The 12,978-nt window shown below is 46.1% G+C and overlaps 1 protein-coding gene across 5 annotated transcripts in view; it reads right to left on the bottom strand.

The window, feature by feature from the left end:
- The window catches only part of SH3TC2 (SH3 domain and tetratricopeptide repeats 2), a 53,229-nt gene that overhangs the window by 17,978 nt on the left and 22,273 nt on the right, over positions 1-12,978 (bottom strand). For all 5 annotated transcript variants that reach the window (XM_044231829.1, XM_044231848.1, XM_044231839.1 and 2 more), the window contains 3 exons: positions 10,428-10,623; positions 2,494-2,627; positions 14-55 (listed from right to left, as the gene is read on the bottom strand). In XM_044231829.1, coding sequence (XP_044087764.1) covers positions 14-55; positions 2,494-2,627; positions 10,428-10,623 — 372 coding nt within the window. The remainder of the gene's footprint in view (positions 1-13; positions 56-2,493; positions 2,628-10,427; positions 10,624-12,978) is intronic.

The following is a 12,978-nucleotide window of genomic DNA, read 5'->3' as shown; positions in this document are numbered from 1 at the left end:
GATCTCTACTCACCACTTGGATCGTTTGGAAGATTCTGGATGGATTCAAACCCACCTGGATAGAGATGCAAGACAGAGCTGGTGTTAGGTCAGAATGGGCCACCATGCCCATGCCTGCTGATGCACCCCAGACCTGTGGTTCCTGGGGACACTTTGTGTTTAAATTTCTCTGAGAAAGTGGGCAGAATTCTCTCCATCATCAGTTTAACAGCTCTAGGGACCTGCGGAGCTTCTTGGTTAAGCCGCTCATTTTACAGTTGGGAACTGAGGGAGAAATAAGACTCAGAGCCAGAAAAGAAAAACAGAGAAGCTGGAAACATGAACTCTTTTCCGGGAGGTGGGAGTATGAGGAGGATGACGGACTCTGAAGGCCCAAATCTCCCAGCTAGCGGACAGCAGAGCCATGAACAAAACCTGTGGCATCGCCTCCCATTGCCATGTGTACATGCCTCCTTCCTCCCACCCCCATTCACGCCTCATCCATCCTCCCAGCGGCCAGGGACTCCAATATGACACAGGACTAGGTGAGCAAAAGTGACTAATGAACAAGAGAGTGAAGGGGCATCTAAGGGTCCCAGTTTCGTCCCCTGAAGTGACTTCGCGGGATGAGGTGGAAGAAGGGACAGTCTGGAGCAGAGTTTCAGACGTTCTGCGTCTGAGGGACTCACAGGAGCTCTAGGCCGAGAAGGAAGTCGATCTGTAGCCAGAGGGAAAAGGCTGAGACTTGCAAACACAGATTTAGGAACCCCAGTGTGTCCCGAGGAATGGGTCCAAGTCGTAGGACTTGCCTTTGGGCAAGAAGGCAAAGCAGCTGGGGGAGGGGAGTTTGTGAAGGAGTCAGAGAATCACCAGCATTTCCCAGCAGGTGGGAGGCAGCAAAGGCACACTCTGAGAGGAAAGAAAAGACACAGAGATCAAGGTGGCTCTGGGACAGCCACCCAACGTTACAAAAGCAGAAGGCTAGGTGAGAACCAAGAAGACACCTTGGGTTTGGCAGCAAAGAACAGAACCCTCATGAGTGTAACTGTGGAGGCGAAGCCTAACCGTGGAGGGGAAGGCCAGATTCAGGCTCCCCATTCTTCCCTCCCCCGCCCCCGCCCCCGCGCCAGCTCCCAGGACAGGGGCTGCTGGAAATGAGATTCTACCTCTCCCCGGTCAAGAAGCAACAGCCGCCTATGCCCTCACTCTGGGCTCTCTGGTGGGCTTTGCGGACAGCGGGCCCCGCACCAGGTCAAGCCTCGGCCTACTGCTCTAAGAGTCGTTGTAGCTACTTGAGATCTGTAACCTGCAAAGGTAGAGGGCTCGCCGCCAAACATGGCAGAGCTAGGGAGCTGGCTTTGTGCCCTGGTCCTCGTTGACATTGAGAACACGTGCCAATCTCACTCCAAGCCAGGGTCACCAAGGACGCAATGGGCATGAGTTACAAAAGATGCTCCCTCTGGGAGGAAGAATTACAAAGGGCACGCCTTCCCCGGGGCGGAGCGAAGCTGGAGTTTACCAATAGGACGCCCCTCTGCTGGTTGCCATGGTGCCGGGAGACCCCTGCGTCATCGTAAGTCCCCGCCCTGCATCCATCAGAGCGGCGCTCCGGGTCTTTACATAGGAGGCAATGGGCTGCCTGGAACCTGCCCCTACCATTGGATCAGCAGTTGGTGGACCCCTTAGATCCAAGCCTGTGGCCTGCCCGTGCCCGAGGCACAACCAAATTCCTCCTGGTTTTCAGACCCAGCTCCCCCTCCCAGGAGGTGCCCGTAGCTTCAGCTTCCTGGTTCAGCCTGGTGGCTAGTGTGGTCTATTTGTGGCAAGAAAGTTCGCGGCTAGGTGCTCCTCGCAAATGCCCCGTGAGCATGATGACCCTGACGCCCACCTCTGCCCCAGGGAGCGGACCTGACGCTGCTTCTGCAGATTCTTTCTTCTGTGCCCATGTACTGTGCCCCATCTAATCTGCGCCCAAGGCGTGGGGACACAGTACCGCCATTGCTGAAGAGATGGAGAAAGACGAATCCTTCCTCCAGCCACTGTCACAAGATGAATGCACTTCCTGACACAGTGGAGTGGGCCCTCCCAAAGTAAGGGAAGGGAGTGGCATTCATTCGCTCAATCATTCAGACCCTGATGAGAAATGGTGGCACTGAGGTCCCAGCCCCCACAAAGTCAACACACCCCGACAGTCCAGCGTCAGTTTGTGTTGGGCGCAGTGTGGTAGACTAGGGATTGTCTTGACTACAAAATGAGCAAGGCACTAATTCACCAGGGCCTCAGTTTCCCAATCTGTAAAATGGGAGGAGAAATCGCCTCTTAGTAGCTGTAACATTCTATGGTCCTGCTTTTGTCATTGGGGACCAAGGCCTCCCTCAGCCCTAGAAGAGGTGACCTCAGCCACAACTCAGGAGGTTTTCTTCTCCAAGGTTAGAACAGAAGGCTCAGTAGGGCTGGCCTCTCATGCTAGCACTGGGCTGAGCTTTCAGAGGGGTCCAAGGAGCAAACACTCACTAAGCCGATAGACGGATGCTATATCAGTATGAGCAAGCTTGTGGAGGAAGCTGGCACACTCAGCTTTCCTGTCACTTCCCAGGACCCACAGAGAACATCTTTCCTCGTCACTGAAAAAGGCAGAGCTCTTGTTCCTGTGTTGAGACAAAAGACATGGATACAGATCAGTGCAAGGCTCTAGACACACCCATTCTCTCTCCAGCCCAGGACACAGTGAAGAACAGAGAAGCCATGGACCTGCTTGCCAAAGTGACAGCCAAACTCCTCATCTCTCTGTTGTATAATGTATTTATCTCTGCTGCTGCCCAGGAAGAAGAGCTGAGCACCCCATCAAGAAGAAACAAGCTATTTGGCTGCCAAACAGATCAAAAAGGGGATGAAAACACCCCTCCTTGTTAAAACTCTATCTCTTGAGAAAAACAAAGTCCCTTCTCTTGATCCATACCCTTTCTTTGAGACCAGCTGGTGCCCATTTCTAATAGAGAAATACGAATTCGCTACCCCAAGGTAAGGATTGAAAAGAGGCCATTAAAAGATGTTTCTTTGTCGGGTTATTTCAAGAAAACACTAGGACAGGTGACAGAGTCTAGAGAAGCAATGGAGAGAGTTTGACTCTGGTCCGAAGAACCTTTCACAACTGTTGACCTCTGATTCCATGGCACAAAACAAAAACATTATGTGACATTCAGAGGGGAGATGGGAAGTGGGTAGAAGGAAGGTCAAGGGGTAGGAGAAATGACTACAAATAATAGAGATCTTTATACTCATTGTATTGAATAAACTCATTGTTAAAACTAATTTGCTTACTTGTCATTTGTCATTGAATCAAAGAATGCGAAAACTAGAAGTGCCTCAGAAAACGTTCAATCCAGAATGTCCACCTGAACAAGTTCTAAGATCTAGTTCAGGCCTAAATAAAGTTTGAGGGGTGGAGGATTAACCTCAGAAACCATTTTTTTAGCAAAAATAACTTGGAAGCCCAAGAGGTAACAACAGCTAGTCCTTAGAAGGGTGAGGGGAGCCTATTACGAATCAGACACCCTTATCTCATTTAATCTGATGAGGCTGGTACTATTCTTACTCCTTTTTACAGAGGACAAAACGGAGGCACAGAAAAATAAAGTTGGTAGCTAGGAAGTGGTAAAAAAAAAAAAAAAACAAAAACAAAAAAAACAACAACAACAAACAAACAAACTTCTCTAGTTCAAGCAGAATTAAGGGAGTGGCAGGGATGGGAGTGCCATGTTCTGCCACCTACGTTTGTCCTCAGATCTCCAGACTCTCCCAATACCGTGAGAGCAGCCATCCCCAGAACAACATCTGGTTGAAATCTACAGCTAAGCTCATCTGAGATCGAAAGAAATCATTAGAGGATTTCAAATCATCATTATATAATTATATAAAATCATTATATGATTTCGAATTTTTGTAGAACACTTAAAATTTGCAAAGCATTCCTGAATTTGCTATTTCATTTAGTAGCGTGCTAAGAATGACACAACAAGCAAGCAGTCAAGCTGAGACAGAAACTGTGATCTTCAGCCTCTGTGGCCCATTGCCTCACAGCTGATCTGCTCATGTCCTGAGTCCCAGGTATTTAGAAAGAGTCCAAGCCTGACAAATTACATTAGGGTATTCCGAATATAAAGAGGTTAGAAGAATAAGACTTCTAGAAATATACAGGTTTTCCACAGGGGGCTATTCTCACCGACAAACACAGACAAATAGTAGATAAAATGTGGCAAGGATAAATATATTCATACGTTCTTTAACTTGAAAGAAAGAAAGGGAAATGCTTGAAAGCCAGAAACAAAAGATGAAACCCAAGTCAAGTTTGTAAACACCAGCAGATGGCCCAGAGGCTCCCAGGAGTTCTCAGCTGGGACACTGGCCCTCAGAGCTGGGGCTCACCCTGTAATGCTACCCAGGGACAGAACATGGGACTTTGGGTCCAGGCAAAGCAGGGAAGCTGAACTGAGCTCCTTACATAGCTATGAGCTCGCTATTGCCTGACCGCGGCAAGAACTGCTAGCTTCTATGAAGAAGAGATGGGAAAACTCACTGGCCAATGACACACTTACCGTTTGTCTGAGACCCCAGGAAAAAAATCAAACACCTGGACTTACACCATTAGAAAGTATGGGCTCTGGGGCGCCTGGATGGCTCAGTGGGCTAAAGCCTCTACCTTCAGCTCAGGTCATGACCCCAGGGTCCTGGGATCAAGCCCCGCATCAGGCTCTCCTCTCAGCGGGGAGCCTGCTTTCCTTTCTCTCTCTCTGCCTGCCTCTCTGCCTACTTGTGATCTCTGTTTGTCAAATAAATAAATAAAATCTTAAAAAAGAAGAAGGAGGAGGAGGAGGAGAAGGAGAGGGAGAAGAAGAAGAAGAAGGTGTGGGCTCTGAATTATACTGGACAGTATAAGTACAATCAAAGAACTTGACATTAAAAATCCAGCCCTGGACCACTGAGTTCCTAAATTTCCTGGGAAAGCAAATGCCAAAACTGCTCTACCGGGGTATTTTCTTCAGTCCGGTCTTCCTGCAAAGACCATCTTTTAAAAAGTTGAAAATTCAGGGTGCCTGGGTGGCTCAGTCGGTTAAGTGTCCGACTTGTGATTTCGGGTCAGGTCATGATCTCATCACGGATCATGGAATGGAGCCCTGCATCCGGCTCATGCCCATGGGGAATCTGTTTGAGTTTCTCTCCCCCGTCCCTCCCACCATGTGCATGCATATTTGAACGTGAGCTCGCTCTCTCTCTCTCTCTCTCTCAATAGATAAATAAATCTTTTTAAAAAATTAAAATAAAAGTAAAATGTTGAAAATTCGTTCACATAACCAAAACTACAAACACACAAAAAGGGAACTACTGACAGTGAAGGCCAGCGGGTGCACAAATAGGTAAATCAACACTATGAAAACTAGAAGTAACAATTTAAAGATTAATTTATAATATGCATGGCTAAAATTATGAAATGAAAGACTGGCTAGAAACTACAGGGAAAATACAGAACCTGGTGAGCAGAAATAAGTATATGTGGAAAATAGCAAAATACAAATTCTAGAAAGGAAGATAAAGGCATGGACACTTAGAACTACATGAGTTAGGTCAGCAGCGCGTTTAGTCCCAGCAGAGGAAAGAATTAGTGAAACTAAAGACTGGAGGAAATCACCCAGAATGCACCTAGAGGGACAAAAAGATGAACAATACAAAAGAACTGATAAAGCAAGACTGAGGCTAGAATGGCAAGTCCAACATACCTCTGTTAGGAATTCCAGAAGAGAGACTAAAAAGAATGAGAGACAGGCAAATATTCAAAGGGAGAATGACTGAGAATTTTCCAGAATTGAAGAAAGACATGAGTCTTCAGACTGAAGAAGTACACCACATCCTAAGCAAAATAAATAAAAATAATATCATTTCAACATGACTCCATTCCTTTAGATTTAACCTTTCTTTTCATGTTTTCTATTTCTCCTGGTCCTTCTTTCAGGATTCAGTGATCTATCACTTGACAGCTCAATTTACACGGTGAAAGAGTTAAACAGAAAGGATAAAGGCATAAATCAATGAAATAAAAACAAAGCAGAAGAAAATAATTAAGATAAATAAGAAATTAGTGAAACAGAAAACAAAGGAACAATAGACGGTCAATGCAAGAAAAATTGTTTTTCTCTAAGGATTAATGAAAAGGACAAAACCCTGGCAAAACAGATTTGAAATTTTATACTAATAGTTATTTTCCCCTCCACTTCAAAGGTCATTCAACACTTAGCTGAATGATCATTCACAAGTATATTTTAAGTATATTTAAGACAAACAAGCACGAAAGACCAAGAGTAGTGGCAACTCACAGATCTCCACCAAAATAACTACTAAACGATACACAGGAGACACCTTACAATAAATATGTAACAGAATATATCACATCTAGATGTATCAGAGTGCAAAACATCAGTAAGAAACCCCCACCCCCAAAAAAGAGAGAGACAGAGAGAGAGAGAAAAGCTGCCTACCTGCCAAGAAATGGCTATGAGACTAACAGCAAACTTCTCATCAGCAAAAATAGATGCCACAAGAAATGGAATCATTAAGAAGACAGAGATAAACAACAGGAAGAATTAAAGAGGGGATATAAGAAACATAGACTTTTTCAAACTTTTAATACTATAAATTACAGGCTAATCTCCTGTGTTCTTTTTTCTGGTATTGAGTGCATTAATTTTTCAAATCTTATTTTTTAATTTACAAGTTTAAGTACATATATTTCCTTTAAATAACACTTTATTTAAAGGGACCATATCTACTACAATGTGAGTAAGTCGTAAATTTACTGTAACTGAAAAAATGGTGCCAGTTACAGGAAAAAAAAAAGACATGTATATATATTTTGAAATACACAATACTCGTGTGTGTGTGTGTTGTTTTGGTTTGTGTTTTGTTTTTTTTTTACAAATGTCCGTTTCTAAAATGTCTCAGAATGATGACTGGGAAGTTACTTATCAGCTTCAACCAGTCTTCCCTGGAGTAAGAATCAGGGTCACAGGATGAAAATAGGAAGGAGTAACAGGGGGTCTTCAGTTATATCTGAAGACATTTTCCCCTCAACACACACACACACACACACACATCAAATACTTTTTAAAAGCCTAAAACCAAAGGGAAGGAAAGGTGTGGCATTCTGTCACCATCAGTAACTCTTAAATCTCTAAAGTCACTCTGGCCAAAACAAATACCCTGTCTAGTCAGACAGAATGCCTGCCCCCTTTTAGCAACTGGTTTTCCAGCTGCTGTTCCTGTGAAACCAGGTAGCTGGTGTTGAAATATGGGCTGTAAATAAAAGGAAACCCACAACTTTGCTGCCACGGAAAAACAGGATCCCGTTCCCATGTGTCAGAGGCACAGACTAAATCTGACTCACAAAACAGCTTCTGAGAAATTTTACTCTCAGAAGACTGCCTATTTGGTTAAATAAATACAGACAGAAGGATGGATGGATGGATGGATGGACGGACGGATGGACGGATGGATGGATGGACGGACGGATGGACGGATGAGGGAGTGAGTGAGTGAGTGTGTGAATGAATGGGTACACTTTAAGGAATAATATACTAACTAGCACAGGGAGGGAGCCGTGGGAAGAGGATGGAGACCAGCAAATGCTGGACCTTCTTAGAAACCCTGTACCCAGTGAACACAGACTAAGAGCGACACCCAGTGGCCAGACCACCTGCATAGCACACAGGATGATTCCCAGGACTCCACACCCTGGCCGCTGCCAGCAACCAGGTTGTTCGTAGGCTTTTTCTCTTAACTGCTGTGTTTTGGGGAGGTGTGTGATCTAAAGAGTACTGGGAGGACGGGGTGGGGGTGGCGATGAGCCAGCTTTCCTCTCCCCTCCTTCTTCCTTCTTCCACCTCTCCCCATCTCCCGGCTCACCCTCCCCTTCCCTAGGAAATGTGTGGTCTCTGGTGACCGGGTGCCACAGGTGACCAGGTAGAGAAGCCAACAGAAGACACTGTAGAAATAAGAAGTTCTCATACCACAGCTACAATACAGGGCACAATGTTCTTCATGGCGAGAGTAGATCCCCTACAACTAAGCTTCTTAAAATACGATAATCAAATTAATTTAGTGGTATAAATTATTGCGAGTTGGGACAAGGTAGGAGGTACAGAAGTCCGAATATAGTTTATGAAATCTGACGCTTATTAAAACTGCCTCTCAAAGAAGACCCCCCCAAGGCAGGAACGGCCATAGGAAGAGTTAGAACATATTGGTCGCATACACACAAACGGTGCCAGACACCATTCTAAGTGTTTCACATGTGTTAGCTCATGTCAACTCCTGACAATCCTATGGGCAAATACCAATATCATAAGCATTTTACATATGAGAACCCTGAGGTATAAAGAGACCAATTAACATGTCCGAAGTCGCCAAGTTGGTAAGCCCATGGAGACACACAATGTGCTTACGTGGCCATGAATGTCTTTCAGGCAGTCTGGCTCTGGAAGTCTGATTATTAAGCTGTTCTGCCCCCTGATGACCAGGTTCCCTCCAATGGCCACTGACCTCTCAATGACCAGTGACCTTCCAGGGGCCAGTCCTAAGGCCTTCCAGCAGGCAGCCCTGTTCTACCTCTTGCAGTCTGCAACAGTGTTAACTGCCCTCCCAACCCCCGTCCTTCCACTCACGCAGTTCCTTTGTTCTTTTGTCTCCTTGGCTACATTCTTTCTTCCTCTGCTCTGTAAATTGTTCTTCCTCACCAAATCTCTGTGTTTATTCTATCTCTCTCTTACCAGGACCTCAGCTGCAGAACTGGCCAAAAAAGAAACCTAAATTTCATGTCAGGATTCTGGAGTTCCAGACCCAAGGCCTTGGGTTCAGCCCTTTCGATCCTGGGGTCCTCCCTTGCCCTTGTGGTAAATGAGGGGGTACTTTGAGCAGAGGTTCCCACCTTGGCTGCCCATTAGCCCCACCTGGGGAGCTCCCATAACCCTGGCTGCCAGGCCCCACCCACAGCAATGAGATAGAACTTCTGGGGACAGAACACCAACATCCATATTTGTGAACCTCTTGGAATCTCTAGATTCCTATCGATTGGTCCTTAGCCATGCCCTCTCCTTCCCAAGTGCAAGCCTTCATCTTCTCCTTGGTCTCCTACCTCCAGGTTCTCCCCTGCTTTTGCACGCCTTACTCAAAGCCAAGGTTCCACTCAGTGGCTCCTCATTCTCTGCCAGGCCCTGAACAGGAATTCTCTGTCTGCCACGTCTCGTCTCGGCCCCACCGACCTTTGTCACACCAATGGCCTCCTGGTAACCTGCCTCTCAACCAACACCAGTCATACATCACACAGCCCCTCGCTTTCCTACCTGTAACCACTTTTCCGCATTTCCATCTGTTGAAATGCATCCTACAAAGTTGAACTCAAATATTGTCTATTTCATGAAAGTTCTCCTGACGCCCTTTTCCTGTTTATAATCCCCCATTCACTCCATAATCCTCTAGGGGCTCAGTGAGCGCTCTTCCTTGCTTAAGGTCACTTGAGTTCCCACATTTCTGTGTAGGGAAAATGACCTGTCTCCTCCCTCTACAAAAGACAAGGCTTCGAGGGAGCTTCTGCCCTTGGTCCACTCTCTTCGGTGGCTCTTTTGTACAAGGGAAGACATTCTAATCTGGGTGTGCAAGGCCTTAGACAATCCTGGGGCCACATTTTCCCAGCGTCTCCATGCTAGCAGCCAAGTCTGTGTTCCGTCTGGTACTTACACGGCACAGGTTTCTTCTTAATTTCCTATCCTCATGCAGGAAGTCCACCCCAGAGACACCGTCAATATTCCTGAGCTCTGCTCCTCCACGAGGGGTGGGCAGCCCAAGCTGGCCACCCGCTCCTCACCGGTCCCATGGATGGGTCTGCTCCTCAGAACTAGCCCTTCCAGACCCCAGGCAGAAAAGAGGAAAGGATGCCCTCTATCATCCTGGCCCACACTGGCGCCATACATTAAACGTTCCTCAGACCTCCATGGGAGGGTGTCTCCTCTCTCTAAGCTGTAATCTCTAGGTGCCTGTGTGTGCCCTTCCCTTAATGGAGCCCCTTGATTGGCTGGGGTGAGAGGCAGAATACAAGTACTGATACCACGCCTGCAGGGATAACAGCAGGCCCTATGGCTTGGGGTTGTGCCCCTCTCCTCACATACAAGAAGGTCTCATGGACCATCTGCTGGACAGAACTGAACTGACTCATGCTGGGATCGCTCATCCTCTCCTTCCCAGCACCCCTTGCGGCAGCCTTGGCGGTCAGGACGCGCTCCTCTGACTCCCATCTTGCTGGGAAACCCTGAAGCACATCTGCAGCCCCGTTCAGCATGGGGCGGGGCCCCTGGGGAAGGCGCCCCACCCCAGGGCATCCCAGAGGACCCCTCCGCCATACTCACATCGGGGAATACGACTCAGGATCTATGTTCCTGGTGGGAACAAAGCCCACTTCTCCTGAGCGTGTCGACTTCCCAATGAACCACTGAAGCCCGGGTATGACAAAGCCGATGATCTCGATGCTTTCTCCCCGGTGAAAACTCAGCTCATCCTTTTCTTCCCTCTCGTATTCCTTCCAGGCCTTACATTTTCCTCTGCCTGTGGAGAAATAACATCGTCAACCAAATAAGGCAGAAACTGCTCCTGGTGTAATGGGAAATGAAGGATTCCCAGAATTCAGAATTTTGAGAGTCAGTATCATCACCCCCTCCCACAAAATAGGAGAAATCGGCATAGGGTAACTGGCTTTTAATTTTGCCAAACTGGGACATTCAAAGAAAGGAACTACCATCCACGTTCCCCAACACTTTACAAAAGAAAAGATGTGTTAACAAATGGAGGAAAGCTCACCTCAGAATACCTAAAACTGAATAAAGTTCACTCCTGGAGACCTGGAAAGCTTACTATATTGCCTTACTGTGTCTGATTTGCCATTATCATGTAAATACTTCATCATGGTTAGCACAAATCCACAGACCAGAGGGAGAAACAGTGTGAGATCTCTTCATTTCCTTCCGGTCCTTTGGCAACTATGACCCTCAGTCTCCCCAACTGTAAAATGGGAACAGTAAGAATACTCATCTCATAGATATTAGGAAAAGTCCAAGAGATTAAGTGCACCATGCCTGGTACCTAACCAACCTTCAGTAAATGTTAGCCTCCTATTACTGGTAAACGGAAAACTTCTCAGGTCCCAGAAGGATTTGGAAGACTCGCCCTCTGACTATGGTCATGACTCAACTTGGTGAGCTGTCCAACTAAGATCTAATAATGACATATTTACAAGCTCTGTGCTGTCCAGCCTACAAAGTACTTGTAAGCCCATTTTCTTAAATCTTTCCAAGGTCCTAAAGAGTAGGTAGAGCTGTCATCACACTCTCCTTCTTATAGGTTAAAAGGTGGAAGAACAGAGATCTATGATTTGTCCAAGGAGCTGGGTTAACCAACTGCCGGTTAACCCTTCTTTGCACTAATGTTGCTTTCCTGGAGATAATGGCTCTTATGTGTCTTGGTTTCCATGTTTCCTTTAACTTCTCTGCTATAGCTACTGGCTTTGTTCCCCGCCCCCCCGCCCCGCTGACATTTTTGACCAAGCTTCTATGGATCGTGTCCTCAAGAGCAGAAATTTCTACACTATGTGGGCAAATAGCATTGAACACTTGCAGTGTGAGAAAACTGTACTGAGTGATTTTCAAATGTCACTCAATCGATTTTTCACAGCATTCAAAGCCAGTTTTATGGTAATGTTTTACTCATGAGAAACTTGTAGCATAGTGAGAGCTCACGTGGCAGAGGACACACTGGTTTTCAGGTGTGGAGCCAGAATTCGAACCGAGAACAAATTTCACAGCCCTGTATTCATAATTCCAAGGAATGCTTATCTTACCGCAGATAGCCAAAAATCTTGTTTACGGTGAGTGTACTGATTAGCCCTATCTGGGTTCCATTAATCCCTCCATTTCTTTTTTTTTTTTTTTTAAGATTTATTTATTTATTTTAGAGAGACAGAGAGAAAGACAGACAGAGAGTACATGAGCAGGGGGAGGGACTGAGGGAGAGGGAGAGAAGGAATCTGAAGCAACTCCTGGCTGAACATGGAGCCCAACACAGGCCTCAATCTTGGGACCCTGAGATCATGACCTGAGCCAAAATCCAAGTGTCAGACACCCAACAGACTGAGCCGCCCAAGTGCCCCCCCTCTATTTCTTTTTTTTAAAAGTGTTATTTGGGCTCACAGCTTACAAAATCGCACTTGAGCTAGGCTGGTTGGTGGTGGGAGGGGCTCTAAGGATGAAGATGAAAGGAATATATGTTCCAGATACTAGAGAACATTGAAGTTCATCTCCATAGATACATATGTCCTTATAGAAGCACATGCATATGTATGTATGTGCCTCTGTACACATAAACATATACATTCCCATGGAGATTACCCAAAATACATGCATGTTTATATAATGCATACCTTTATACATCTCTTTCATTTATTTATTCAACAAATATTTTTTTTAAAGATTTTATTTATTTATTTGTCAGAGACAGAGGGAGAGAGAGCGAGTGAGCACAGGCAGACAGAGAGGCAGGCAGAGTCAGAGGGAGAAGCAGGCTCCCTGCCGAGCAAGGAGCCTGATGTGGGACTCGATCCCAGGACCCTGGGATCATGACCTGAGCCGAAGGCAGCTGCTTAACCAACTGAGCCACCCAGGCGTCCCTATTTATTCAACAAATATTAACTGAGTCTATCCATCACATGCCAGGCATTCTTACTCTTCCGAAATTCAAGACCAATTTCACAAAATTTTAAGGAAATTGAAAACATTTTGACCCGAGATCGAAAATAGGCAGCCTGCAGCCACATTTGGCTCACACTGGACTTTTTATTCACCTGACCTATCATTAAATCCCCACAGTCCCCGCCATTCGCTAACATCTCCCACCCAGGCTCTCACGCAT

The sequence above is a fragment of the Neovison vison genome, chromosome 1 (assembly GCF_020171115.1).
Source record: "Neovison vison isolate M4711 chromosome 1, ASM_NN_V1, whole genome shotgun sequence".
Taxonomy (NCBI): Eukaryota; Metazoa; Chordata; class Mammalia; order Carnivora; family Mustelidae; genus Neogale; species Neogale vison.
Note: the sequence above shows the minus strand (reverse complement) of the source record. Positions and strands in the feature narration are given on the sequence as shown.